The following is a 26,947-nucleotide window of genomic DNA, read 5'->3' on the forward strand; positions in this document are numbered from 1 at the left end:
GTAACATTTTGCTTATTTGGTTTGCACTTTATTTTAGAGTCAATTTTGGTTTCAATGCATCCGCGCTAAGCCTAGCGGGTGCGCTTGCGTGTATGTGTAGCGGGTTGTGTTATGCGCTCTCTTGAACGTGCCAAGTAAGACAGGTCAGGTTAACATTTCTACCACTATTTTGGATTTGCAATTAGTTATTACATTTGCAACGGGCTTAGCACACAACAGCTTGAAGGAGAAGGAGATTGTTGAAAGTTGGATTTTTTGTTTCGTTAGCAAAATTGTTCTGTAACTATTGCATGCGCCTTCTTATTGTTTGTGGTGCACAATGTCGCGGCTAAATGTGTGTACGTTGTAATAAGCGTGTGCGCGAGTGTGCGATTGTTTTTTCGTTTTGTTTTTGTTGTTTGCCTTGTTACAAACAAACATTTCACCGATCTGCTAACTGCCTCTTTCCTCCTACTCCCTGCCACGCTGCACTTGCGTGGTTCTACGCAAACGAAGCGATCGGGTTGTTTGCTGCCATCGAAATACTGACAATATATGAGCGCAACATTTAACAAATTATCACCTTCCCGCACGAGCAAAAACGCTAATCTTCCCTTACCGCTGCTATTACTCTCTGCTGCGAATGCTGCTGTATCGTATTGCATCTTGGTTACATATTGTTCTTTTGTTCCGACAGTATCTGCTCGGGGGTACTGGCTCTATCTATCAAATTTTATTTGTCCCTTTTCGTGTAAGGTGTTGCTTAAAAAAATAGCTACACACCTACGCGACGACCAATTCATCAGTACCATCTCATCAATCACATTCGAATGTTGTTGTTTTGTTTTGTTCAGCCAAAATTCCAATTAGAAAACAAACAGAAAATAATGTCTATCTACCTTATTTGCGAGATGCTGACGGGATTAGCGCAACTCATCGATACTGTTGCATGAGGCAAATGAATAATTAAGTGATTTTTCCACCATGATTAATAAATCGTACAATTACTATTGCGATAGCTGCATGCGCTGGTTTTGCCACACCAACACAACCTTTTTTTTTCAAATCAAAACCTTTTCAAAACTGTTCAGATCTATGCTGCCGGTTTTTGTTTGCAACCAGCTTCCGACAAATTCCGACCTCAGTAGTCGAACCAAAACCAGAAAAAAAAGAAAATACACACCACGCAGCAGCCGCCAACGACGACAACAACAACAACAATATATGCTAGAGTCACGTTTGCAAAATGATGTGCCCTTCAACGCCTTAGTACAGTTATTACTCGATTCGTTTGATTGCTCTCTATTAACTTAACCCTACAGCGTGTGACGTGCGTAACAAAACTCAATACGTTAAATGGAGTGTAAGTGTGTTGAAACGAACAAACGAACAAACAAAAAATGGTAAAAAGACGAATAATATAGCATAATAATAAAATAGTAACAAATTAATACCTCACAGTGTGGTATACTAACAATTAATGGACGATTTTCTGAGTGCTGTCTGTATTTCGCGCCCCGTGCACTTCGTTTGATTTCTTACAAACGAGCGTGGGATCACCACAACATACTTTTTTTCTGTTTTAATTCCTTTCCGTGAGCGCTTTCGTTATGCTCACGCCCGAGCCTACCTACCAATGTTTCATTGTTAATATTGTTAATAAATAAATATATAAATGTCTGTGTATACGTTTCTAATAAACCATCTGTGCCTGTTGCGTGTTTTGCGCACGCATCTTCGCTTGATACGCGCGAACCGCTCCGCCTATCTACGACACCATGTTAAAGCTAAGTATTTGTTGCTCTTAAACTAATTTTAATTTCCATTCCCGGTCTGCTGTCGTTTTGTAGGGACCGCTTGCTTTACAGCAACGCACACGTATGCCAACGAAAGTGACGAAATAGCAAACGAAACATCAAACAATATAGAAAAGATGGTTTGCGTCAGCCACACTTTTCCATCACAACGCTTCATGTGGCGGATGCTTTGCTTGCTGCCCGCTGTAGCTACTTGCCACAGAAACAGGCCGTTATTCGGGCCACTATCGTCACATCGTATCGCTGGCTGAGCAACGGCGCTAGATCAGATGGTAGCAGGCGACCAGTCGGTTCGTCAGGATGCTCGCTGTCATTAGGGTCGTCGTTACCGCTCGTGTCACCAGGGTTACAAGTTTTTCTCTCATCTTTGATAGGTAAGATAGGGACGGCGGGGGCTGCTTCCTTCGCCGGTCGAACCGGTGCCCGGTGCAGCAAAGACAGCTCGATCGCGGCAGCCCGAAGCTACCACCAATCTCATTTAATCTTACGTCCCGGCAGGGTTGGGCTTTCTGGCGGTGTGGACCCTCCTGCCACACCGACGGGCACGCTCATGCCCGTGGAGGCAGTCGACATACCTGCACCATAGATACTGCCACTCGAGGCCATCGATCCGCCAGCGGCAGCGATGCTATGCTGGTTGACTTTACCCTTCGGTACAGCCTTGAACGGGTGGTGCAGCTTGCGCAGCGGTCGGGGAGACGGTTGGTCCAGCGATACGGAGGCAAGCGTTTGCTGCGTTACCTCGCGGGCCGTAGCAACCATTTCCGGATGGTGTATCCACGCTGCAAAGCATGAGGGAGGAGGGGAAGGGAAGTGGAGGGGAATGAAATTAGTCCCATTCGCAAAGACCGATATTCCCCAATCACGCGTAAAACCCACTTTTCGATGGTCCACGGCTGTGATGGTCGATTAGCGCGGCCGCCAGCGGAGCCGATGCATTCGTGCCAGAGGCGATCGACGACCCTGCTGCTGCTGGTGTTCCACCACCGGTCCCGCCACCGAACTTGCCACCGGTTTGGGGCGCAATCGGACAGAAGATGCGAGCGGTAAAGTCTTCGAACGTACTGTTTTCCCGATGACGTAATGCAACCGTATCGATCGACCGGTTACGCTCCTCGTAACTGAAAGAAAACACACACAAACGCACGATATAGTGAAAGGCTTGTCGCTTTACATCCCCACCAGCCCCAGAAGGGCTTACTTACTACTGCTGGTACAGCGGGAGGGAACTTCGCTTCGCTCGGCTTGCATTGATCGCGGATGCACGCACCAGGCTGGCCAAACAGGCACCCCCAACGACCATCTCGTCCGACAGCGGACCAAACCACGGCACCTCCGGCTTTTTGTTGACCGTCACCCGAAACAGCCCACTCTTCAGCGGATAGATGACGATCAGCACATCGCAAAACTCGGTCGGCAGGATGTCGCGCCGGTAGTCGCGGTTGTGTTCGCTCCACACGATGTGCACCTCGTCGTTGCCGAGGTGGCGCGTTTTGTTCAGTATTGCTTCCGGCGTGTCGGACGGCATGCGGGTGGACACGTGATAGATCACCTCCAGAAACGGCGTGGCGTAGTAGGGCGCGGTCTGACCGCAGCCCTGCCTCGGCAGCCCGCCCAGGAAGCCGTTGTGCGACTCCAGCTCCACCTCCCAGCCGAGCGCAGACACGAACATCTCGTAAGTACTGCTGCCACAGGCATTGCGCAGAATGCTGCCCTTGTCCTCCTGCCCGTTCGCCACGTAAATCACAGCCATCTTGTGCGTTTCGCGGCACTTTTGATTATCGAGATTGCGCAACTCGCGCAGCAGCTTGTCGGTACGCTGGAGCAGGTGGGTCCGCTTGCGCCGTTCCCAGCCGGCGAGACCGAGCTGGTTGAACAGGATGCGCCCGAGTTGGAATGGTTTCGTTGCAGCATCGCTACGATCCAGCTGCTGTTGCTGTTGTTGGGTTTGCATTGTGTTGGCCGCTCTTGCGATGGTGCCCGTCCCGGAGTCATCTGAGTAGGATTGGCCCGGCGAATAGCTACCATAGCCGCTGCTGCTCACAAGCGTCGGGTAGGAGGAGGTTCCACTTGGCAGCGAGCGATCCACGCCCGGCTGGCCAGTGGTTCCTGCATTTTGGCGAGCAACTGCCTCGGCTTCGATCGTGCGCTGATTCAGAATGATAGAAATAGTCTGCCCTTCAAGGGCCGCTCCCAGCGGGCTTGGCCCGGCCGTGTTTAGCGGTACCTCGGAGCTGTCCAAGCATTCCGGGCTAGTGTAGCCAATGTATTGTAGAAGCTGTAAAAATGAGATAACGATTGAATGATTAATAAAATGATTTGCTATATAACGACCATCACTGCTTTGACATCGCCAAATTCACTTACATCATCCAGTTGGTCCAAATCGGGTGCCAAATCCTTGGCAACGGGTAGCTGATGGACCGGCCGGTGCCGTAGCGTGTGCCGCGGACCGTGTGACATTGGTAGCCCGATAGCGGTGGACATGAGTGGATCGATTGAAGCGCTACCACTAGCAAAATGTCTTGCTGTAACGCCGCCGGCTCCAGCCAGCTGACCAGACCCGGCCGGCACAGTGGCAAAGGCGTAGTGGCGCGAAACCGGCGCAGCGCTTTGGAATGTTGCGTTTCGGTCGGTATCATTCGAGCCCGCTGATAGCGCCGGTTCCTGGTACAGTATCGAGGCATCCCAGCAAGCTTTTCCGTTCAGATCGCGAAGCAGTAGCCGCACCTGGCGATTGGCAGTCAGTAAGCCCGCCGTTGCACCGCCTCCCGGCAGCTTCAGGGCGGGCAGCTCAATGAAGCTGGCCACCAGCTCTGGACTCAGCATAAGCAGCTGCAGGTTGGGAGACGCCAGCACATGCTCCATCGCGTCAACACGAGCGCCCGCGATGGAATTTTCCCGCTGCAGCATCGCAACGGACGGAGCCGCGCCACCAACGCCCGGATGAACCGGGGCCGCAGCGCCCGTTGCGCTCATTAGGTCGTCCTGCTCATCGACCAACGAGCTGAGCCGCGTGGCGCCGATGCCCATCGGGAAGTGACCGAGATTGGTGATCAGATGCATCGCCACCGTTTTTGCGCACAAGCGAATCGCCGACTGGCAGCTGGCAATTGTTTCGGCGGTTTGATACCCGCCCGCTTCCCCGATACCACCCGGGCCGCTTTCCCGCACGTCATCCACCACAATGGTCGAGTCAAAGTCCTCGTCGGTCGTGAAGAGCTTAATGCGCTCGCCATTCTGCAGCCCGGTTGCTATTTTGTACAGGATGCGAAACACGATCAGTATGAGCGGTTCCGTCGAGTCGTGATGCTTTGGTTGCTGCAGCGTGCGCACCGAGAAGGACATGCACAGCTCGCCCAGCGTCAGCAGCAGCGAGGTCAGCACCGTCTTGTCCGACTCCTTCGGGTGCGGCACGTTGTGGATGTCCAGCGAGAGGCACACCGTGTCGATGATCAGCTGCGGCAGCCGCTCGATCTGCTCGATGCGGGCTCCCTGCTCGGCGCACAGTTTCAGCGTTTCCGACGCTAGGCGCGCGATCGTGTGGTGCTTGAACTGGAGTGCCTGCAAGATGACCTGGAATGCTTCGCGTATGCGCGGATTCACGGTGTGCGTTACCGAGTCACGGCGAGCGGAGCTCGCTTCGCTGCTGTGCTGAGGAACTTTCTGCTTAAATGCCGGCTCCCCGTCCCCGCCGTTGTGCTGGCCGGTAGGGTTGGTAAGGTTCTGCAGGATCCATTGGCCGAGCGACGCGATCGCGATGCAGCGAGCTTTCGCGGTGGGTTCGCGCCGAGCACAGCGCAGCACTACGTTCAGCACGTGCTCCTGCAGATCGGGACACTCCATCAGATCGATGTGCGGCTCGGACGGTTGTAGCACCGGCCCGGGAAGGGATGTGCGCGGAAAGCATAGCAGAGACCCGAGCAATCCGGCCACCTGTGCCCGAGGAGCGTTTGGCCCGGTTTCGGACGATGTCAGCACCACCGTTGCGGCGTGTACCAGATCAAGCAGCAGCAGCGTGTGGCCCGGCAGCAGCAGGCTAAGAAATCTTGGCCCGCCGAGATAACGCAGCGCGGTGTAGGCCATTGCGCGGTCTTCCCCAGTCAGCGCTTGGTGCAGTGCGTGGTAGAACAGGGGCAGCTGATTGTTGCCCAAGCTGGCACCGCTTTGCACGATCGTGCACAGTAGCTGCATTGCGTACAGCTTGCCCTGAGCGTACTGGGCGTCGAGAGCGAGCGCACCGTAGCACCAGGGTGCTACCAGTGCAACGGGCGGAACCAGATTCGTACCATTTGGGAACGCGCCGCTAGTCGACGAGTGCCCACTGCCATCGAGCGATATGCCTTGGTTCATGCGGATCTTAATCAAACTCTCCGTCATGCTGACCAAATACTGGTAGACTTGGGCGTGCAGCTTCGGATTCAGGATCTTGTTGACGTCACCGAGTGCTCCGAGCATGCGGCGCCACATTACGGCTGCCACGTCTGGCAACCAGCCTTTAGCCGTTCCGCCAGCCAGAATCGATCGTCGGTCGGAGGTCGTTGCCATCGACGAAGAGGATCCTCCGAACGACTGCGGATCATCCTGCGTATCGATGCTGGAGCTGTCCGCGGTAAGCACGTCGGCGATCTGCATCGGAGAGTCCTTGATCGACCCACTCTCAATGCCGCTCGAAGCGGTCGGGGACGGGCTGCGAGAACCACCGGCTTCACAGCTAGCTCCCACGCGACTGTGCCGATGGTAGCCGTCCTCGTCGGGATGACGTTTTTTCCCCGAACTGCTGCCCGGTGGCCGAACCGAATCCAGCGACACCGCACGCCGAACCACACCTCCAACAACCGATCCAACCTGGCTGTCGCCTCCGAGCGGGACTTCCGTGCATTCGGAAAACGAGGCCATCTCCAGATTCTCGCTGCTAATGCTCAGGAATGTGGATGTGTTGGAGAGCAGCCGGGAAAAGGAATGGTCGGCCATGTGATGGTGCTGCTCCGCCGCCGTATGATGCTCCCGTGAGTTACCGCCCATAGTCAAACCCAGGCCAGCAATGCGCAAACGACGCCGAGCGCGCGATTTGCGGAACGGAGCGGACATTAGACTTCCCTCGCTGTAGCTTCTATTCAGTGACGGAGTGCCCGGTATGCTTCTCGTGCTCTGCAGCCGCAGTACTCCCGCCACGGACGTAGCGGTGGAAGTTGTCGCGTTCGTCATTGAACCAGCACCGCCTCCATTGATCATGCGATCCTCATCCAGACCCGTTCTGTTCTGACCACTGCCAACACCATTGGCACTACCACCCATATGTGCGGTCCCGCCATCCGATCCTGCCGCCGCGATGGCGTTACTGCCATTCGTGAACGTGATATCATGCATTCCCGTACCGTGTCGATCGGATGCGTTCACTGCACCGGCTCCGATGCCATCTCTAGCTGCCACGGAACGTCCACTCTCACCAGCCGTCCAGTTGGAGGGCGTTCCACGCTTCCGTTTGCCTTTCTGCTCGGCCAGCCGATCCAGGGGCAGATCGGAAAGGTTAATGTTGTACACTTGCCGTGCCAGCACGCGCGTTAGCGTTTGCATCGTTTTATCCCACTCCACTATCAGCTCTTCGCGGTGCGTTAGCGAGGACAGCACCTTCAGAAAACGGTCCCACAGGCCCGCATTTACCGGCACGTTCGTGTGCGCTCGGATCCACGTGACGATGAGCGTCTGAAAGATGGGCTGGGCTAGCCGTCCGCCGAGATTGTTCTTCTTAGCGTTCGGTGGGGAATTCTGCAAAATGACCGACGTTACTTGCAGCAGCACCAGCAACAGCTGCTCCCAGGTTTTCGCCTCCATGCGCGTCTTCATCACCATCGTGCGGTAGATGTTGAGCACTCGCTTGCAAATGTCCGTCTGCTCGTCCAGCGGTGTGGCGTACCCGTCGGCATTGGTTTTCGATTGAAAGTGCAAATTCAGGTGGGCCGTGTTGACCATGAACACGTTCACCGCGTTCGTCACAAACACCTGAAGCACGTTTTGCAGTCCCGCTCGAATGGACCCATTTTCCTTGGTCATCATCATTGCGCCGAGGTAGGAATCGGTACGCAATCGCTGGCTGCCCGGGCGACTATTGCCTGCCGTCATCGGGATCATTTCCATCGCGGGTGCAACAGCACCAGCACCACCACCAGGGGATCCCGCTGCCACCGGCATAGCCTCCAGGTCCGGTTCCAGCAGAAACGGCGGAGGCGGTATGCTGCTCATCCAGTCTCGGTAGACGGAGATGGCGATACGCATCGCTTCAATCTGTGACTTGGAGGTGAACGCCATGAGAAATGCCTGGCGATAAATCTCGTGCACAAAATTGACCGTCTCGCGGCTCGAGTACAGGACGTCGCGCACTAGCTGCGTCTGTGTGTAGCCCATGTGGCGCAGGTTAGACAGCAGGCTGGCATGGTCGAGCGATGCACCTCCGGATCCGGCGCACGGCTCGTCCTCGATCGACAGTATCTGCTCCAGCTTGCTGTTTACGTGCCGCTCGTGCGTGTACTTTGCGATCCATATGATGAGCACCACCACACACGAGCTCATCACTTCCTCGCGCTTAGAGACGCTGCGGATCACGGGCAGATCGAGCTTCGGCTCGTACACCGACGTGCTGTAGTCGAACGAAGGGCAGAAGACGGGCAGGTACTGTTCGCGGAACTTGGTTAGCAGAAAGTTGAATGTCCGAATGTGGCGCTGGGGACTGTTGTCACGCCATTTCAAGCACCCGCAGGACTGTACCATGCAGTCAAGCAGTATTTCCAGCCCGTCCCGCGGGTCGGGCGCTGCCGTCCGTTCGCTCGAGCTCGGCGGAATGAGCGGCTGAATCTCGGGCGACTTTACCGGATGCGTGGCGGTTGTGTCGTGGAAGACGGACCCTCCCAGCTCGCCCTTTAGGTTTGGGTGGTTCAGCAGGTCGGTCGCGATAAACTCGCTGTCGGACGGAACGGCTGAAGCGTTCTTGCCGCGCTGCGGTACAGACAGCCCCGGCACCAGCTCGGTAAACATGCCGTGCACGAACGGTGGCGCATTGTCGCCAAGCGCTTGGTACCAGAGCAGGAAGTACTTCACACCCTCGCGGCGCAGCTTCACACTGTTGCCGTAATGAAGAAGCTTCGCAAGGATGCGTCCGAGCGAGTGACACTGCCAGCGCCGCTGCACCAGTTCCGGCAAAAGGCAGAGTATTTTGCTCAACAGCCATAACGATCCATCCAGTTCTTCGCGATGCGTTTTATGCACTATTAGGAGGTATGGCCAATGAAAGAGAAAAGGGTTAGGTTAATAGGTTTACATTGTTTAGATTTATTATACGGCAATGCATCAGCAAACAGTAAACCATTAAAACTCTCCTAATAAACACGACCAAAGTTTTCAAAGATTACAAAGTAACTATCCTGCAAAAAGGCAGATAAAAGTATAATGATGTTCGTTGAATGGCCGGTGGAAACGATCGGTAGATGAATGTAAACAAACACAAAAATATGTAAAGCATAACACGATGTACTCAGTGTGTGGAATACAATTCATCTTTTAATGCAATTGAATAAGCTCATGAGGTCGGTGAAAACGATGCAAATGCTTTGCATAAAATGCCCAAAAAACATGCAAAATTCGAACTTGGAAAGCGTACTGTTACTCTTGGCATTTGTACATGAACGGTGAATGTTCAATTAGAAGCTTGTAGCAATGCAATAACGTGCAGGATGTAGAGTTTTATTAGAGACATGCTAAAACGCATGATGCAGTTATCAAATGATAAACGTAATCGAACAAGCTGAATTCAAAAGCAACCATACAGCTATTTTTGATATAGAACTTCCAACAAACAAACAAAAAACCCTTCCTGCTCACTTACCAATGTGAAAGGATAGTTCTGGTAGAGGGATACAATTTTATGACAGAATTTGCGGAGTGCATCGTCGTATTTTTATTGGGAAGAATTTCGGTGGTACGCATGCCAGTGCCAAATATTTCCAGAAGTTGTCGCGTTAATAGAAATGCACAATGTTCAACGTGCACGGAAGGGGAGGTTTGAAACATTTCATATAGAGAGTAATATTATAAACGGTACGTGACGATTTCGTTCATTTTTTATAGGATAATGGGAAGCAGACGACAACAAATATAGAAAAAGTAAGACACATAAATAAACAATAAGATAAACGTAAAGAAAAGTGTCAATGGTCAATCGTTGCCATGGAATCGCTTGCTCTTGCTTGCTACACCGGGAGGGATTTTGTAATGGGTGACACATTCCACGTTAAATGCTAATGTTGAGAGCTCCAAAAATGGAGAAACACAACCCGTGGGTGTGCTGCTGCTGCTGCTGAGAGGGCCGAACCGGAATCGGCTTTGCGACCACCCTATGAACCATGAACGCGCACTTACCACGCTGCTTCAGATTCGCTTCGGCCTGGACAAAGGTATCGTAAAGGATGTAGTAGACGTGACTGTAGTTGGCCTCGAACAGATTTTTCGCCTCATCGCTGTCCACGTGTTCTGCAACAAATAAGGGCAAGCGAGAAGAGAAAATAGCGTTAGAGTGACAACATTCGTTTTCTCCTCGCCATTCAGTAGTACGCAAATCGGACGGGTTGAGTTGATTCGTGTTGCATATTAAGCAGAGAACGCCGACCATCTGCGGCAAGTGGTGGTAAATTTTCATCGGCTTGATTTCTCGCTCTCGCCAAGCTGATATTACTATTTTGCATTCCATCGGGGTGTGTGTGTCGGGGCTAATGGTAGGAACAAAGGTGTACTTCGTGGATGACTCTGTCCGCGGTGGCGATGGGTGGTGAACAACATTAGCAGGTATTGCGATCGGCTCTTCGCCCTGCTCACGAATCATACAGGTGATGATGATGATCAAACAATGGATCAACTTTTCACATCACATTCTCGCTTGTCTGCGTACATCGCAGCAAACCATGAACTTGCTGTAAATGGATTGTTTACGTTTTTTATCTTCGCTCTCGCGATCTGTTTGAAACGCTCATCGCGCTCTCGCCAGCGCTCGCATACGCTACAATAAGCAGGCGAACGTTTCTCCCTGCTCAAGTCTCGCTAATCGTCGTTTCTATTGCTTTTACCACATCTTCCGTGGGCAGCTCTACGCGCTAGCTGTACAATCGCACACACATCGCTCTCGCAGCTCGCGATGGTGGGTACATTTAGCCACCGTCTTCTCCCCCCACTGCTGCTCGATACATTCACAGTGCTGCAGCACAAACATGAACATCTAATTGTTTGGCAACGTGTGCGTACACACGGTGGGGCGCAATCGTTCGCTCGCTGGTGGTATGCATACTCCAGAAAACGGGATAGGTTCATGCGTTTCACCTCGTTGCCCGTGACTCGTCAGCACAACAGCAGGCTAGAACTTGCGTGCATGAATAAAACGGGAGTGGGGAGGGGGGCAGAGTGGGTACGAAGCTCGGAAACATCGCGTACAGGTGTGATTCACGTCCGCCACCGTCCCCCTTCGCCACCAACCATCGCGCCGCCCACTGACGACGTGTAACCACGGCGCTCTGGTAGGCCCGTATGTAAATTAGCCAACCCTATCCCGGAACGAGAGTCGATCCAGTACATTTTACAACACAACATCGACGCTGGAAGATGGCAATTGAAATTGATGCTCTTTGCCTCTGTATCGCGGTGCTTACCGAGTATAGTTTTCAGGTGCCGCAGTCGGGCAGCGGAATCTTTCTTGCTGTCTTGTATTTTTTGGGTCGACTTTTTCAAATCGATATTGGCCTTCTTGGTGAACATGGTGAGGCTGGGCACACTACGACGCTTGCCACACCATCTAAGCTCGACAACACACACACACGCACAATCACACACGGGGAACGATTATTCCACAACTCCACACCGATATTCACCAGCGACTGGGGCCCTATTAGCCAGCTGGATTAGCACATTCGCAATTCGCCTACTGGAGCGACGGAGGAAACAAAAACAAATCCTCCATTGTGGTGAAAACGTAGCACGGCCAACAACAATCGTGCTGCACACAGAGTGAGAGAGATGTTGGATAGTTTTACATCGAGTGCATTTCGGCCAAGGTGTTCCGCACGCTAATTTACGCTGCTAGACGGAAGCAAAACATCGGAAAACACTAAAATTCACTACCAGCAGGCACACACGCACAAGAGCTACGTTGTTGCGGCCGAGTTGCTTTTCCAAAATTCTGTGTGTTCGTTTCTCTTCTTCTTCTTCTTCTGGCAACATCATCGCAGGTTACATCATCTGGTTGATTACTTGCCATCTCCAGCCGGTGTGCCTTGGGTGAGTTGTTTGGGTGCCTAAATAATTGAACAAAAATATTGAAAGTTTACTACACTTTTAACGTAAATTACTTTTGCTCTAAGTAGCATTCATGGGACAGGTAAATATATATTTTAATTTGAAATGCTTTTACCTGAGCCGATGTTTCTATCATGCCAACAGAAACGGTCCGCATCGGAACCAGTGTTAGCCGGTTGCGTAAACAAAACCTCCCTTCGACAGTGTTTGGACGTAAACAAGAAACAGATGACGATAAATTAGTGCACCGCGTCTGGTCGTCGTTATCAATCATGTTAAAGTTACCCTTCGTTTTAAGGGGAAATAGAAGATGCCTGTCCTCGGCGCTCTATCTCACCGGCGACAAGGCACGGGAACAGTTCGCGGTGTTAGTACCCTACCTCGACTTTCATCACAAATTGGGCAATTTAGAGCGGTTAAAACAGAACATCCGGCTGCGAAAGTATCCACTGGATTGCGACAATCTCATACAGCAGTGGGAGCTGTACCGGGACGTGGAGAGGCGCAAAAAGGAAATCGAGCAGTACCGCGTGGACCTGCAGAAGCGTATCCAGCAGTCGTCCAGCAAGGAGGAACAGCAGCAACTCAAGTCAAGGGCCGTCCTTGCTCGGGATGATTTAAAAATGCTCAAAGAGCAGAGCTACAAAGTGGCCGATGCATTTATTGCCAACAGCTTCCTGTCCATCCCGAACGATCTGCACGAACGTACACCCGAAGAGGGGGCGAAATGTATTTACGAAAAACCGGTACCACCACGAGCAGCCACGAGCAATCGACCGGGCAGTGTCGACCCGGTTCAGGAGCAGCTGGAAGAATTTGGTCCTGCATGTCTGTACATGACAGGGGATGCGGCCTGGATGGACCTTCGATTGCCGATGTACTGCAGCGAACTGTTTCGGCGCAATAAATGCATCCTGTTCTGCAATCCTGACTTTGTGCGGAGCTTTCTGGTAGAGGCGGCTATGGTGAGCAAGGAGTCGCTGTTTCTGGTACAGGAGGAGGACGAACCAGTGGATAAGGTGAACCTGCTGCATCTATGTGGCGGTGGATCTCTCCTCAGCTTCCTAGGCTACTTCACGAAATTGTCGGTGTTTCCTTCGGCGCTGCCACTGCGGCTAGTCGCCAGTGGCAAGCGGTATCATTTCGAAAGCGCTCAATCGAACGAAGTGCAGGTGTTTGGAGCTCACACAACGGCCCAGGGCGCGGTGGAACTGTTCGATGAAATGGTACAGATATATCAACAGTTTTACGACCAGCTGCCGGTCGGTTATCGGATTGTGCAGGTAGCAGCACCCGATCTGCGACCAACCGAATCGATGCGCGTGGACATTGAGCTCTTTGATGGGCGAAACCAAAGACACGTGAAGGTGGCCGAGTTAGGGTACTACACGGACTTTCTCAGCAAACGAATCGCCTTCATCTACCACGAGGGTAAAGTGCAGCGTTTTCCGCATGTAATAGCGGGCACCGCTATGAGCTCGCTTGAGCTGATTAAGCTTCTGCTCGACAACGGCATAACGATGCAGGATTTGCCGATGCTTAATACATTCGAGAACGAATAAAGTGCAAACGACTTCACGGTCGAGAGTAGAACTGTAAATCTTATGTATTTATTTTATTTAAACTCCCTTTAAACTCTGCTCAGTTGATAAATGTGGCAAAAATAATCTCGATAAACAATAACACACTCAACAAACAATCGTACATACTACCCAACAAATGTTATATGCTGCTTGATTAATGTAGATAAGTATTGATCGTTACATGCACGATGCTCACTAGCCCATCTGTACACCCTCTATTGATATGGTTCTTGTATGCTCGGCAAAGCCCCGGCCAGACCTTCGGCCGTCCACGTTTGAACGGTGTTGCTGGCGGTCAGCAGAATTAGATGTTGATACTTTGAAAACAGGGCGCTGTAAAGAGAGAAAGCAACGGTTAATGGAAGACACCTTTGCGAACACCTTTGCGTGCGCCACCTACCACTTAACGCCATTCGGTTCAACGTTAACCTCCCGCAGTAGGGCAAGATTCCAGCTTGAGTAGAACCGCACGATGCCACTTTCGAGCGCGACCACGATACAGTTAACGCCGCAGCCTTCCTTTACCGTGGAGTACGTTATCGCCTGTATTGGACTCTCGACAAACACGTGCTCGACGTACTGCGCGTTGATCGTGTACAGTCGCAGCTGATCGCGCCGATTCGTGTCCATTGTGATGTTCACGTAGTCGGCATTATAATTTTCCGTTACCTCGAAACTGTCGTCTTCCTCCACCAACGTTGCACTGCTCCACGACTCCTGTCCGCCAGTGGTCGCTGTGGCGGGCCGGGCCGAACCGGCACTCGCCGAGTGTACCAGCACAATGTCACCCAGCGTTGGACTGATGGCAACGTGGCTGATCCTCGAATGCAGCATATTGACCGGTTTGGGAACTTCACGCACGTACATCAAACTGTTCACATCCCAGATGGCGGCACAACCGTCGAGCGAAACGCTCACGGCGATCTTGTACTCCATCGATATGCGTATGGCACTGATCGGTGCTCGGTGCTTGAGCAACTGTATCGGGTACGCCCAGTCAATCTGATCGTCGGGCGGTAGCCGCTGCTCTTGCTGCGGCTGTGGCTGCTGTTCGTCCGGATCCATCTCTAACCGACGGCGCAGATTGGCGCTCTTTCGATCGATCCACCGACGGAATGAGCTGGAGCGCGAGCGAGACATCATCGCGACCGACGGTTGCATGTTCTGATTGAAGAAGGAACCCCTTCTGCGGCGCGATCGTTGCTGAAACACGACGATCCGGCCGGAACGGTGGCCGAAAAAGATGCTCGTACAGTGCGCATCCGATCCGCATGCCGTGATGGGATCGTACGCGACGCTGTTGCTACCGTAGAATAGTTCCCTCGGCCGTTCTGTCGAGCCCGTGTCCTGGAGCAACCGTATCCTTAACCGATCGTCCATTTCACCCCAGCTGATCGTGTAATGCTTTTTCGATCCCGTGCCTTGCGCGGTCGCACAAAATATGTTCATCTTTTCCGGCAACACAAATACCTTATCACCATCGAGGGTGGCCAGTGTGGCAGGCGGAAGTGTACCGCGCTCTATCACAATGCCGCCCAACGATTCTTTCGAATGCTTCTCCCACACATCGGCCAGTCTGGGATCGGACAGTATGGGACTTCCGCAGTACAAGCCCCACCGTAGACCGATCACGCTTTCCAATACCTTCGGCGGATTGGCTACGAGCGGGTTCATGGCCGGCGGAGGATGCGGAGTGTCGAACAGACGGCGCGGCATCTGTCCGTACGTTTTGACCATCGTTTCCAGCGCTAGCTTCATGACCGGATCGTCGATATCGGAGGCGGTGAAATCACAGTAAGTGGCCGGATGGAACACGTTGATAGCATCGATGGCCGCTTGGCCCGACTGCTTGTAGCCGAAGATTAAATCGATCCAGTGGCTCAGCTGCCGACGCACGATGTTTGCCTCCAGGGCCTGGCGGTGAATCAGCACAAACAGGCGGGCGGAACCGCCACACCACGCCGGCAGCTCTACGTGATTGACCGGTTCGCCCGACTGCCGGGTGCCGAAATCGAAACCCTCCTGGTTTTCCAGAAACTCGGGAAAGGTGAAAAATTCCGGTATCAACTCTTTCACGTCGGTTGGCGAATCCTTGCTCGCCAGGTTCCACGTCGTTTGCAGCGAGTGGAACGTCCGGTCCGGTATATCGAAGCTGTCGTCCTGATACTGCAGAAACAGCGATGTGAACGGAAGGACACGCACCAGAAAATGCAGCACCGTGCCGGAGTTGGAGTAGTGTGAGCTGTAGTGGTACGGCTGTATTTTCCGCCGCCCGCCATTCGGATCGCCACTCTCCGCCTGCCGCAGATGGTTGTAGTTGTTGATGTAGTGCTTTTCCAGCTCCCGGTGCTGCACGGCGATGGGTTTTTCCAGCACGCGAAAGCTTCGCTCGGCCAACAGATCCAGCGTCCGGGTGTCATAGTTTGCCAGCACCCAAGGGAACACGGGATACTGCATGAGATCGTGATACGTACGTCCGGCAATCTGATTCAGCAGCATCAGATACTCCCAGTTAGAGAGCGCCCCTTCGCGCCATTGCTGCGTGTAATGATCCAGCTCCTGGCGGCCACAGCGCACGACGAGATCGTGGAAAAACCCTTCGAACGTATCCCGTTCGCTCGGATCGCGGTGAAACACGATGAACAGCGATTTTCCGCACTTGAGAAACACCTCCACTGCCGACTCCTGGTGCTCGTACCGCTTGGTCCAGATTTTGGTGATGTCGTGCAGGTCGTATATCTCCAGCTCGCCCGCATCGTACGGTTTCAGCACCAGCTCCGTGCTCGTTATGATGCATTCGCACTCCTGCTCGTAGCTCGGCGAGGTTTTGCGCACCGTGAACGTGTACAGCACCTGCTCCTCGACGGAATACTCGTGCCGATAGTCGTTTGAGAACAGGTACGCCAGCAACGGTGTCTGCTCACGCTCCTCCTCTGCACCGTGTTTACTTTCCGGCACCGTTTCCTTCAGCAGAAACCGCCGATCGATCGTCATCGGGCAGCGCCGCATGCGCTTCAGCGCCATATCCGGCCCGTACGTGTCATCCAGCTCCCAGGAGTTTGGATACAGCCGAGCATTGTACCACGGTGCGTCGTCGTGCGTCATCCGATCGACCAGCCGGTGCCACTGGTCGTAAAATCGATAATCGTTATCCTTGCGCAGCTGTATGATCAGCTCTTTGCGCAGCCGGTTCTGCTTTTCGACGCTGTTGCGCGTAATCTGCATCGCCGCGACCGTACACGAGTAGATCAGCTTCTCCTGCCGTGCGATCGATTTCATTATCGTCTGCTCCTGGTCGTTCATGCTGATAGCACGCAGGTACTCGAAATCTTTCAACGTCTGCGTCAGGTTCCAGCTGGCACCGTGCGACAAACCTCCATCGATCGACTGATAGAAAGCGTTCACCAGGCGCAGATCTTCCAGCGGGATGTGCTTTTGATTCAGCAGCAATATGCTTTGCACAAACACTTTCAGCATCTTCACGTCGCAGATGGCTGACAGGTGGTTGCCACCACTTTCCAGGTACTGGCCCAGCTGCTTGATCGTGTAGATTTTCAGCCGAATGGAGCGCTTGGGCAGCAAACACCAGAGGATAATATTGCCACCGCGCGGATTACCATTCAACGTGCGGTTCATCAGGTGCCGGATGAGTGCCGTCTCCGGATCGGACAGGTCACCGTCGGAATCACTGTTTGTGACGAACTGAATCGCCTTATCGTGCAGTCGATTAAAACGCGTCTTCACTTCCGACTTGGAGAGAACACATCCTGCAAGCTCAACGGTGAAAGCTAAAGAAGAGAACAAAATGTGTTTGTATTGTTAAAGAGCATTTAAAAAATACATCTGAATGATAAAGGATGTAATGCAAAATACACTTACAAGTGTTTTTGTGACCAATAATTGACTGCTTGGGACGAAAGATGAATATTTGCAGAACATTCCGCAGCAGGGCGGCGTGAAGATCGCGTACCGCCCTTGTTACACGTTCGTTCTTGTGCTTTTGTGCCACCGTCAGTCCGTTTAATAGATCCCAGAAAGGCTGCAAAACACATTTTAAATTTAAAATAAGCCTAATTACAAAAGCCTTGCCTTCGTATTCTGTCTGTTTAGCTGCACTTACATTCGCGACACTGCTCAGTATCATTAGGTGTGAAAAGCTGGTTAAAAACTCCAGCAAATATGCTCTACTTTCCTCCTGCACGAGCTCTTCTTTCTCGTTCATCTTCACTGCCGTCTTTACCAGTGCCCACACCAGCCCATTGTCGATCATGTGCTGACCGGCCCGGCGACGATGCTTCGTGCAGACGTACTCTATCACGTGCAGCACGGCGCGAAACAGCGTTGGATCAATGTGTGCTTGAATGAGAATCGCTATCAACACGTTCAGTCCATTTTCTCGCACGATTTCCACCGACCGATCCTGCAACAGCGTGGCCAGTGGATGATCGTCCCCGCGATCCATCGCCAACGGCGCGTGTGATTTCGTTATCCACCGATAGCAGCTGCCCAGCAGCTCCGCGTTGACGCTATGCGTTCCGATTTGATTGGCCAGATGGTACCAGAACACCTTCGACTGCTCCTCGCTGTACTGTTGCAAAACGGATCCTCCACCGGACGGACCCGTGCTGCCTCCAGCAGCACCACTGCTGCCCGCTGTCCGCGCCCCATCGATCCGATCGTCGATGACGGCCACCAGGTTCAGCAGCATGGTGCGGATGCGAATATTGCCATTGTTGGCTAGGATGAGCAGCGTTTCCAGGATACGGTTTTCCCCACTCAAAAACTTGTACGCATCGCTGTCCGGCAGAATGAGCAGAAAGTCACACATGACGCGCAGGAAGCTCTCCTGCAGGAAGTCGTTTCCGGTGGCGAAGTAGTTTTGTTCGAAGAATTTGTACCTGATCGTGGTGGACGCTGTGGACGAGGACGATGTCGTTGGTGCGCTTTGAGATTGGTGTTGCTGTGGGCCTGCATTGCTGCGGCTCGCCTCATTCCTTGCGCAGCAAGAAGCTCTGCGCGGTGATCCGCCGGTAAGGCGAGGCGATCCGATCTGCTTTTTCCGGCTGCCAGACGAGGCTCTGATATTGGGCGTACTTTTCAACCGTCTTAGCTTCCGTTTGCTGCTCCCTCGGTCGATGCTGTCGAGCAAACTTTTCCGGCGCAACTTCCCCTCGGCAATGGCTTTATTTAGCTTTTCATAATACTCCTCCATGCCCAGGGCACCGCCATCTGGTGAGCTTATTTTTGGACTTTTCGGTGTGTTTGCTGAAGCACTGCGGCTCTTATCATCGGGTGAAACGGTGGTATTTGGACTGCTGTTTGCATTCGTCGCGGCGGTCTGACTTGTGTCAATGATGAAGCTCGTCGTGGCTGACTCGAACGAGCTGTTGCTGCCGGAAGTGATTGTAAGGGGAAGAATTTTCCGCAGCTGCGACTGTGGACGAAGGCGTCGATCCCGCAGCTGCAGCTTGGGTGTCGACGGTCCACTACTGCTGGCAGCACCGCTGCTACTAGCCGCTGCCGCCCTGTCACCGCGCTGCTTTCCACCGCCACCGAACTGGTTGGGGCTTATGTTGAAGTAGAACTTTTGTCGATCGTGCGTCACATAGCTGTCGGTGGGCTTGTGCATCAGCAGCAGCAGCTCCATGATCTCATTCAGCAGCGTCACCTTCGGCGGCGTCTGGGACAGGATCGCAATCAGCGATACGAGCAGGTCGGCAGCATTGCGTGAAATTTTGACCGTTTTAGCTGGAATGACGAAATTTACGCGACAAAAGTCGATCAGTGCCGACACCAGGGACGCATCCTGCAAGCGCTGACAGTTGTACATCATGCCCGGATGTTTGTCGCGTGTGGCGGTAGCTAGTACGGACAGCAGAATGTCCAGCACTTCCTCCGATTGGTCGATCCAGATTTGAAAGTTTTCCAGCAGGAACGTTACCATGCCCGGGTAGCGAATGCGGGCCGAGGAGGTGGTCAGTACGCGATAGTGATCGCCCCGCTTCGCCACGATCGGCTGATCGAATGCCACCTCCAGCAGTGTCGTCAGCAGGGCGACATCTTTGTGGCACTTTTTGTTCTTCAGCACTACGCCGATCAACTCAAGGTAGTTGCACTGAACGAACTCGTTGAAGAAATCGTGATTGCAATGAGCGACGCGAAGCAGTAGCTTCAGAGCCGCCACATGCAGTGCGTGCGATTCGCTGAGCTCCACAACACGGGCGAAGCAAACGAGCATAATCGACACACCGCCGGCGGTTAGCAACGATCGCTGCAACGATTCAATTTCTATCGATCGCAGCCTGCCAGCGTACGACATTAGACCTATGTTTTGATGGCGAGCCACGAATGATTCCAGTTTGTTGGCCGTCAGATACCCTAGATGGGCCTTTTCTAGCAGCTGCAGGGAAGCCACTGTGCGCAGCGTGTCGGTCGAAAGTTTCGACAAGTTTAGCGTGCCATAGTTTGGAATCATGTATCCAGTGGCATAGGCCACGAAATTTGTAACATTCGGCCCGATGGCGTACAGGTTCGCTAAAGCGGCCTCGTCGGTAATGCATCTGCTAAACACGTGTACACCGGACAGGCCGTACCCAACAGAGCACTCGTTCGGTCCGCCCGATCGGTGCCCCACGGAAAGCACGGTTAAATCCGTATCGATGTGTATCTTGCAGGGATTTGGTAGCGAAAACTGCGCCAACTGTTGCACACCGTCATGCGTAACCGTTACCTGCACCGAATCATCGTTCTGCTGTACGGCGAACGTTAGCATCGACCAGAACCCTTCGGGTACGCACCAATCCTGCCCTATCGTACACTGGCGCAGCAGCACATCGGCTGGGTCGGGATCTACGCGTTTCGGTGCGCTCGAATCCACGCTGTACTCGGCCGCTTCCTTCCATGCCTGTCCAACGGGCAGCTGCTTGAAGCAGTACACGCACTGTGCGCGCGGTGTATCGAGCATAAACGTGTGTGACGCCGCCTCGGTCATGCCCCGCAGCAGGTGTTTGTACATCCACAAGTGTTGCATTTCCTTGGTGCAGTTGTCGCAGCACTCCGATCTGCTGATGGCCTTGCTGAGATATTGCTTCGTGTTTGTCGGTGCTATCAGCCGGTCCGGCTTGCTGAACCGTACCACCAGCTGGCGCTGGGAGTTGAAATAAACCGACAGCATTTGCTTTTCACTGCCGACGGAAAATAGGTGCGTAAAGTCCGTTTGCTGCCGGTCGGCTAACTGTCCCACACGAACCCACGCTGAAACGGTAAAGCCGCTACCATGCCACGGGTAAAAGTTGGCATAGTTCAAGGGTACAATTGTGGCGGCGTCCGTCAGCCCGGTACGGACGTTGAAAAACAGATGATGCTCTCGCAGAAACGTTATCTTTTTCGCCAACAGTACGTCACAGGAGGATGAAAATGTGCGATCTGCATGTAACACTGGAAACTGTACGCACTGGTAACATTCCAGCCCGGAGCCGGCCTCAAACAGATTTGCCAGCTTCGTGAGAATCAACTGCACCGGAGGGTCCTTGTGTCCCAGCAGCTGTACGAACTTGATCAACACTTCCGGTACGTCCAGATCCACGATCAAGTCCACGATGGCTGCCTGTAGCTCTTTCAGCCGTGCATCGCTCGTTTGCAGGACCGTCGCAAATCCGCGAATGAGGTACAGCGAGCCACCGAGATAGTTGCGAATAATGTTCAGCTTCACCACCATCTGGGCCAGTACGGGGCACCAGTGGTCGGGACGCTCCACGCAACGTCTTGACAGTTCCACCAGAATCTCCGTTACGATTGTACAGATTTGCTCGTTTACCAAACGGTTTGGATTGCACTGTTTCACCCCTCCGATGGATTGCTTTCTCGCGATCAGTTCCGCAGGAGAATATGGATCGATTTCCACGTCTCCCTCGTAGCCGTCTTCTCGCGCGGTTGTAAATGACTCATCCGTTGAGCTCAAATCATCCCTTTCTTCCTCGTGGTACAAGGGCGCCACCAGTTGGTCTACCTCGTGGTCGTACAATTGCATTTTCGTGAATGCACTCCGTTCACGTTCGGTATCAACAACATCTTGCTGTATGACGTATGGCATCGCAGCTGAATCTTTGCGCATTTCAGCCACCTTTAGCAGTGCATGCAGCACGTTGATAACGTTGTTCGCTGTACTGGGACAGTCCCAGTCTTTGGTGGCACAGTTTAACAGCATTTTTTTCAACTCCAGTAGCGCAACCTGCATCGCGTTTGCTGCAATAAAGAACGAAACCATTAATCGCCAATTTGTTCGGTTATTTTTGTGTGCACCAAATGTTACATTTAGTAGTGTCCGCGCAGTAAAGAAGAGGCAACAAGAGTGTTTATATCGAGAGCTAACTACCAAACCCAACGCTTGAGTATGTGTGCCTCATTTATAGGGTTTCAGCGAATAGGTTCCAATGGCGAGTGGGTTCAATACACACACACACACACACAAACACAAAAGAAACAAGCAGATCGAATTGCATCCGTTCCACACACCCTTCCAAACACACCTTGCACAAACCCCCACAACTAGCTCAACTTACCCAGCTCCGGTTTTAAGCTTTCACAATCCTCAGTGCTGCCCGGCAGACCGTCCATGAGGAGCTGCATGGAAGCCATGACGATTTCCAGTAGGCTCGTTAACCTTTTCCTTATCGTTGGATTTCCCGTCTCAATCAGCAGCTTTCTGGCGTCCGCTGGCAAACTATTGATGCGTCGTTCCAGCGAGTCTTGGTGCTCTGGGCCACCCAGAATTTCCTCCATCAGGTTGCTTAGCATCTGCCGGATGTTGAACAGCTCCGTGAGGGACCACTTCTTCTCCAGCTTACTGTCACGTACAGCTGATTGGCCGTTGGGAAACAGAAACTCCCGCTGCCATTCTTCGGTGATCGTAGCGAGCTGCAGTTCCCGCAAGAAGGAAAAATCATCCTCCTCCTCTAGCGTCCCGGGTGTGGGGATGGTTCCAACATGCGCAACATTAGCAGTGGCACTATAGTACAGGCTGCCGGCACTCGATAGCGAACCATCGATAAGCTGGTCGTTAAAGTGAAAGATGTTCAGTACGCTTCTTCGCTCCGGTTCGAAACCATGCAGCTGTTCGCCGTGGTTCGTTAGTTGAAACAGGGCGGAAGATTGTTCCGTGACCGTAGGTACCGTTTCTTGAATTGATTTAAGCCGACTGCGAAAAAGACAAACGCTCGCTAAGTTGTACGTGAGATCTAGAAATTGTCGAACTCCGTTCGCGCCATCGTAACGGCGCAGGAACAGCTTGCGAAAGCGTTTACTTTCCTTCAGCAATTGCCGAACCGTTTTCCAGTGCTCCTGGTGCAGTTGCAGTATCGTTTCTAACGATTCTTCTCGCTGCAACCGCCTCGACGGCGACTGCTTCTCAATGGATTTCAGTGGAACATCCAGCTTGCTGTCGGAAATTGTTGTAAAAAGACTTCCGACATACGCTATCTCCTCATCCAAGTTGGAGAACAGAATTTCGGCCAGCTTTTGCTCGAACTCCTCCGTCAACGAACCACCGCGCATGCCGATCGTCATGATGAGATGCATGCTGTGTGCAAATTCCACCCGTCCACTAAGCACCCGCAACAGTTCCAACGTTTCCTCGCGATAGAACAGACTCATCTCACGTTCCTCCTGTTGCATGACGACACGACAGACAATCAGCAGACAGGCGTTTACGATATCCTTTCCACCGTCATCCTCGCTGGCGAATCTGGTGACCGTGCGTTCCGACTCTCTTCCTTCTTTCATACGATCGAGCTCATCTTGCAGCAGCTTTAGCACCAGCTCTTGCAACATAAACGATCGCAACCGGTACGGAATAACTCGGGCAATATCCAGCAGATAGCGCAGAAACGTTGGCATACGGGATCGGTTCTCCATCCGCCTAAACTCTCCAAACACCTCCCGATGGGTGCGAGTGAACTGCTCGTAGAACGTGTTGGCTGCACGATCCGATTCGCACGTTTCACACTGCGATCGGTTGAAGATCGCGTGCACCACGGCACGGCTTGCAAAGGTGAGCCGCAGCTTCGGTATCAGCTCGTCGTTGGACAGCTTCATCAGCACCTCCAGCGTGTTTGCGTTCGTGTTGCAGCAGCAAAGCTGATACACCTTGAAGAAGTTCACCATCAACCGTTGGTCGGAGTGTTTCACCTGCGGGAACAGATTGAGCAACAGGTTTTCCAGCGCACAAACGTATCCGTTGCGAGCTTCGAGGCGCGAATGATGCAACCGGAAGCGGCTCTTCCGTGCCTTCCTGTAGCTGGCTCTGGTTGGTGCGAGGGCAAAAATGAAATTCTGTAACATTTTTATCAGTATCTCAATCAACCCAGAGGAACAGTTTGGCATCATTTGTACGCATGGTTCCACATCGTATCGGTTGTTATTGTTGTGTTTGGACCCGCAGGCGCGTGTCCCGAGCTGCAGGTAGCTGTACGTGTGCTTCACGATCTCAACATTACTTTCCAGCAGCTTAAATATCGTCAGAAACAGCTGTTCGCTCACGAGATTGTGGCAGAAGTGCAGAAACGTTTGATTGACCGCGGCCACTATCGTGTAGATTAGATTGTAGGTAAATTCTGACGATAGTGCATCGGTTGGCCGTTCGTTTAACTCTTCCCGCAACAGCTCGATCATATCGGACGCTACCGCACGCAGGCTAAGATCGTTCGAGTCGAGCGATTCGAGAAAAAACATATTGTTCAGGCACAGCATCACCAGGCCGAGCAGTTTGTGGCGTATAATGTGCCGATTCTCCAGGCTTTCCTCCAACCGTTCCTGGCGCTTGAGCTGCTCCAGTGCCACACGCAGGCAAGACACGGTAACGGAGTTTTCATCGATGGTGAGCACATTTTCGTGCACGACCAAGCTTTCCAGCAGATCCAGCACGGTGAGGGTGAATTGATCTTGCGAAAGCGTTTTCGAATCGCTCACCGTGCACCGATGCAGGTGCTGTGTCGCGCTGGCATAGTCAGCCGTGGTGGCGAACGTTTTGGGTCCACTCAGTTGCCGCACAAAGGCTGCCGGTATTGCACCGGACCCGCCACCTTCCTGTGAGTTCGAGTACGAGCGGAGCAACGCCGCAGTGGTTCCTCCATTTTGTAAGGACCGTTTAAAATTGTCGCGATACCAGTCCCCGTTGTAGGTGGGCATTTTTAATGCGTTGCGCAAAAATTCGCCGTATCCTGGTTGCAGCGCAAGCGGACTGTTCGTCGGGCAACTGTCCGCCAGGTGCCACTTCGTGGTCGGTAGAATGCGTACCAGTAGGGCCGCTATTTCACGACTGTTTGCAATATCCTACGGAGCGGTTGGAGGGAAAAAAAGAAGCAAATAAAACCTTGATCGAATTGATTCACACGCCACACATACTTTGGCACCAATTTTGGACAGCGTTCTTAGCAACAAACCACCAATGTCGTTGAGAAAGAAATCCTTCAACCACTGGCAACGGCTTTCACTGCTATCCGCACGAAGAAGCGATTTTGCCTGCGAAGATAATTTAGTAAACGTAGATAAGAAAATAGCTAACAGCCTCGGCATCTAGGGCAAGTAATTGTATCGCTTGTAATTGGTGTGCCCACAAAGCCGCGATGCCCATGTTACGTTGGGCAGTCTAGGGCATGTTTTGAATCGGTTTGTTATGCCTTCAAATGTGTGTGTAGCCAGGCATGTTAGCAACCGAACGTACCTCCTCTTCATCGGCGTTGCCATCTAGCGTTCTTTCCCCTGCATGGCTTGCTTCGTCGAAGGCGGCGGATGGGGTGGTGATAGTAGCAGTGGAAGAATTATTGCGCGATCCAACCGTCGTAGATGTTGAATCAGCCCGAGCGTACCGTTTTACGGCGGGATCACAGATTTCGTATATCAATAAAAGCAGCTGTCGTGATAAGGCGGATGAAATATTCTCGTACCGGCTGTGGAAAGGCGTACAAAGATAGAGAGAGAGAAAGAAAGAAAAAAAAGCTCATACAACAGCATAGATTAAGCGCGCAAGGGATTCTTGCAGCAATTGAATCATCCGTGTCAACTTATCTCCCAAACACGGCAAGCATTGGCCGACTCCAGCCAAACTGGAATAACTGCTTCCGGAAAGTGATAAGAAAACCGGCTCCGTGACGATGCTACTTACTTCAACCGATCGAGATGTAAACGATCCTCCTCGCTAAGCTGGTTGAATCCTTCGAGGAACTGTTCTATCTCCGGTTTCCGCTGCCGAAGAAAAAAAGGGTTATCAAAACCACCGCACCACAGTAAGTCCATGACCATGTTTAGAGGTACTACCATAGTATCTGCCGGTACTACTCCGCTCCACCTACCTGGTAAATGTCCGCCGACGAATGGCTATCGTAAATGTGAGCCCACAGCTCGCACAACTGACCGATGGTGTGCCGGACGGGCGATTCTAACGCCATGATCGCGAGGGTTGTGCTGAGGTTTGTTTACCATACGGCAAAAAGGGGGGGTTTAAAGATTGCACCTGGCTTACGGAGAGAAGGAGTTTGTTTGCGCTCGCAAGGCTTTCGCACGACACTACACAAGTTCAATATTTACGGCCAGCCTGCCGCACACTACTTTCTTGCAATCCCAAACGCCGTGTGTTGATGCAGATGGTGATGCAGATCATCGAATCACAACGGGCAGACCGACACGGCATGCAGTGAGAGGCCACACACAAAATAAGACGCACTTAAAATGAACACTAATCGACAGCACCAGTACACACTTTGTAGGTGTAACAACACAATGGCCCAGTCCAAGAGGCAGCTGGACGGAGTCAGCAACTACACCGAACAAACAAACAAACAAACAAATAAAAAAAAAAGAACGATACACGGACTCTTCCTTCTAGCCCACTCCGAACTGCAGCGACCTTCGCGATGTAGTAAACCTGCTGCTCATCGTTCTGGTCTGCCCTTGTGGTGTGATTGCACCCAGCTGGGTTTCGCAGTAGCGGGCGATACGACTGAAGGGTCGCTTTTACGAGCGAGCTACAAACAAAAGATACGACGCGCACACTGACTGTGCCTGTCTGCCACACACTACCGTACTATTGCGTAGGATTTTGGCTGCCGATCTGTGTCGAAACGCGCCAATCGTGGGTAGTGGCGGACAGGTGCAGGATGGTGCGAAGGGAGGGAGAACACTTTGTTTTGGTTCCATTTCACCACACACTTATTTCATACCATTCCACGCACACCAGCAAGC

General features: G+C 52.5%; 3 protein-coding genes across 3 annotated transcripts; 1 reads left to right on the plus strand and 2 right to left on the minus strand.

The window, feature by feature from the left end:
- Window positions 1-6: 6 nt before the first annotated feature.
- LOC120951571 (probable Rho GTPase-activating protein CG5521) lies at window positions 7-12,142 on the minus strand. Its single transcript, XM_040370352.2, has 6 exons — window positions 11,486-12,142; window positions 10,209-10,319; window positions 4,164-9,058; window positions 3,002-4,074; window positions 2,676-2,917; window positions 7-2,578 (listed from the first exon to the last, which is right to left on the minus strand). Exons 1-6 carry the CDS (start codon window positions 11,589-11,591, stop codon window positions 2,271-2,273), a joined length of 6,735 nt encoding a protein of 2,244 aa, XP_040226286.2. The 5' UTR covers window positions 11,592-12,142; the 3' UTR covers window positions 7-2,270.
- A 105-nt stretch (window positions 12,143-12,247) lies between these two features.
- LOC120951574 (serine--tRNA synthetase-like protein Slimp) lies at window positions 12,248-13,728 on the plus strand. The gene has a single exon (XM_040370356.2). The coding sequence runs from the start codon at window positions 12,263-12,265 to the stop codon at window positions 13,688-13,690; it is 1,428 nt and encodes a 475-aa protein (XP_040226290.2). The 5' UTR covers window positions 12,248-12,262; the 3' UTR covers window positions 13,691-13,728.
- Window positions 13,717-26,852, minus strand: LOC120951570 (lysosomal-trafficking regulator). Its single transcript, XM_040370351.2, has 9 exons — window positions 26,059-26,852; window positions 25,872-25,951; window positions 25,431-25,656; window positions 25,112-25,228; window positions 22,273-25,039; window positions 17,832-21,955; window positions 17,591-17,750; window positions 14,112-17,499; window positions 13,717-14,044 (listed from the first exon to the last, which is right to left on the minus strand). The coding sequence occupies exons 1-9, from the start codon at window positions 26,152-26,154 to the stop codon at window positions 13,927-13,929; spliced, it is 11,076 nt and encodes a 3,691-aa protein (XP_040226285.2). The 5' UTR covers window positions 26,155-26,852; the 3' UTR covers window positions 13,717-13,926.
- Between the last annotated feature and the right edge of the window lie 95 nt (window positions 26,853-26,947).

This window comes from Anopheles coluzzii, chromosome 2 (assembly GCF_943734685.1).
Source record: "Anopheles coluzzii chromosome 2, AcolN3, whole genome shotgun sequence".
Taxonomy (NCBI): Eukaryota; Metazoa; Arthropoda; class Insecta; order Diptera; family Culicidae; genus Anopheles; species Anopheles coluzzii.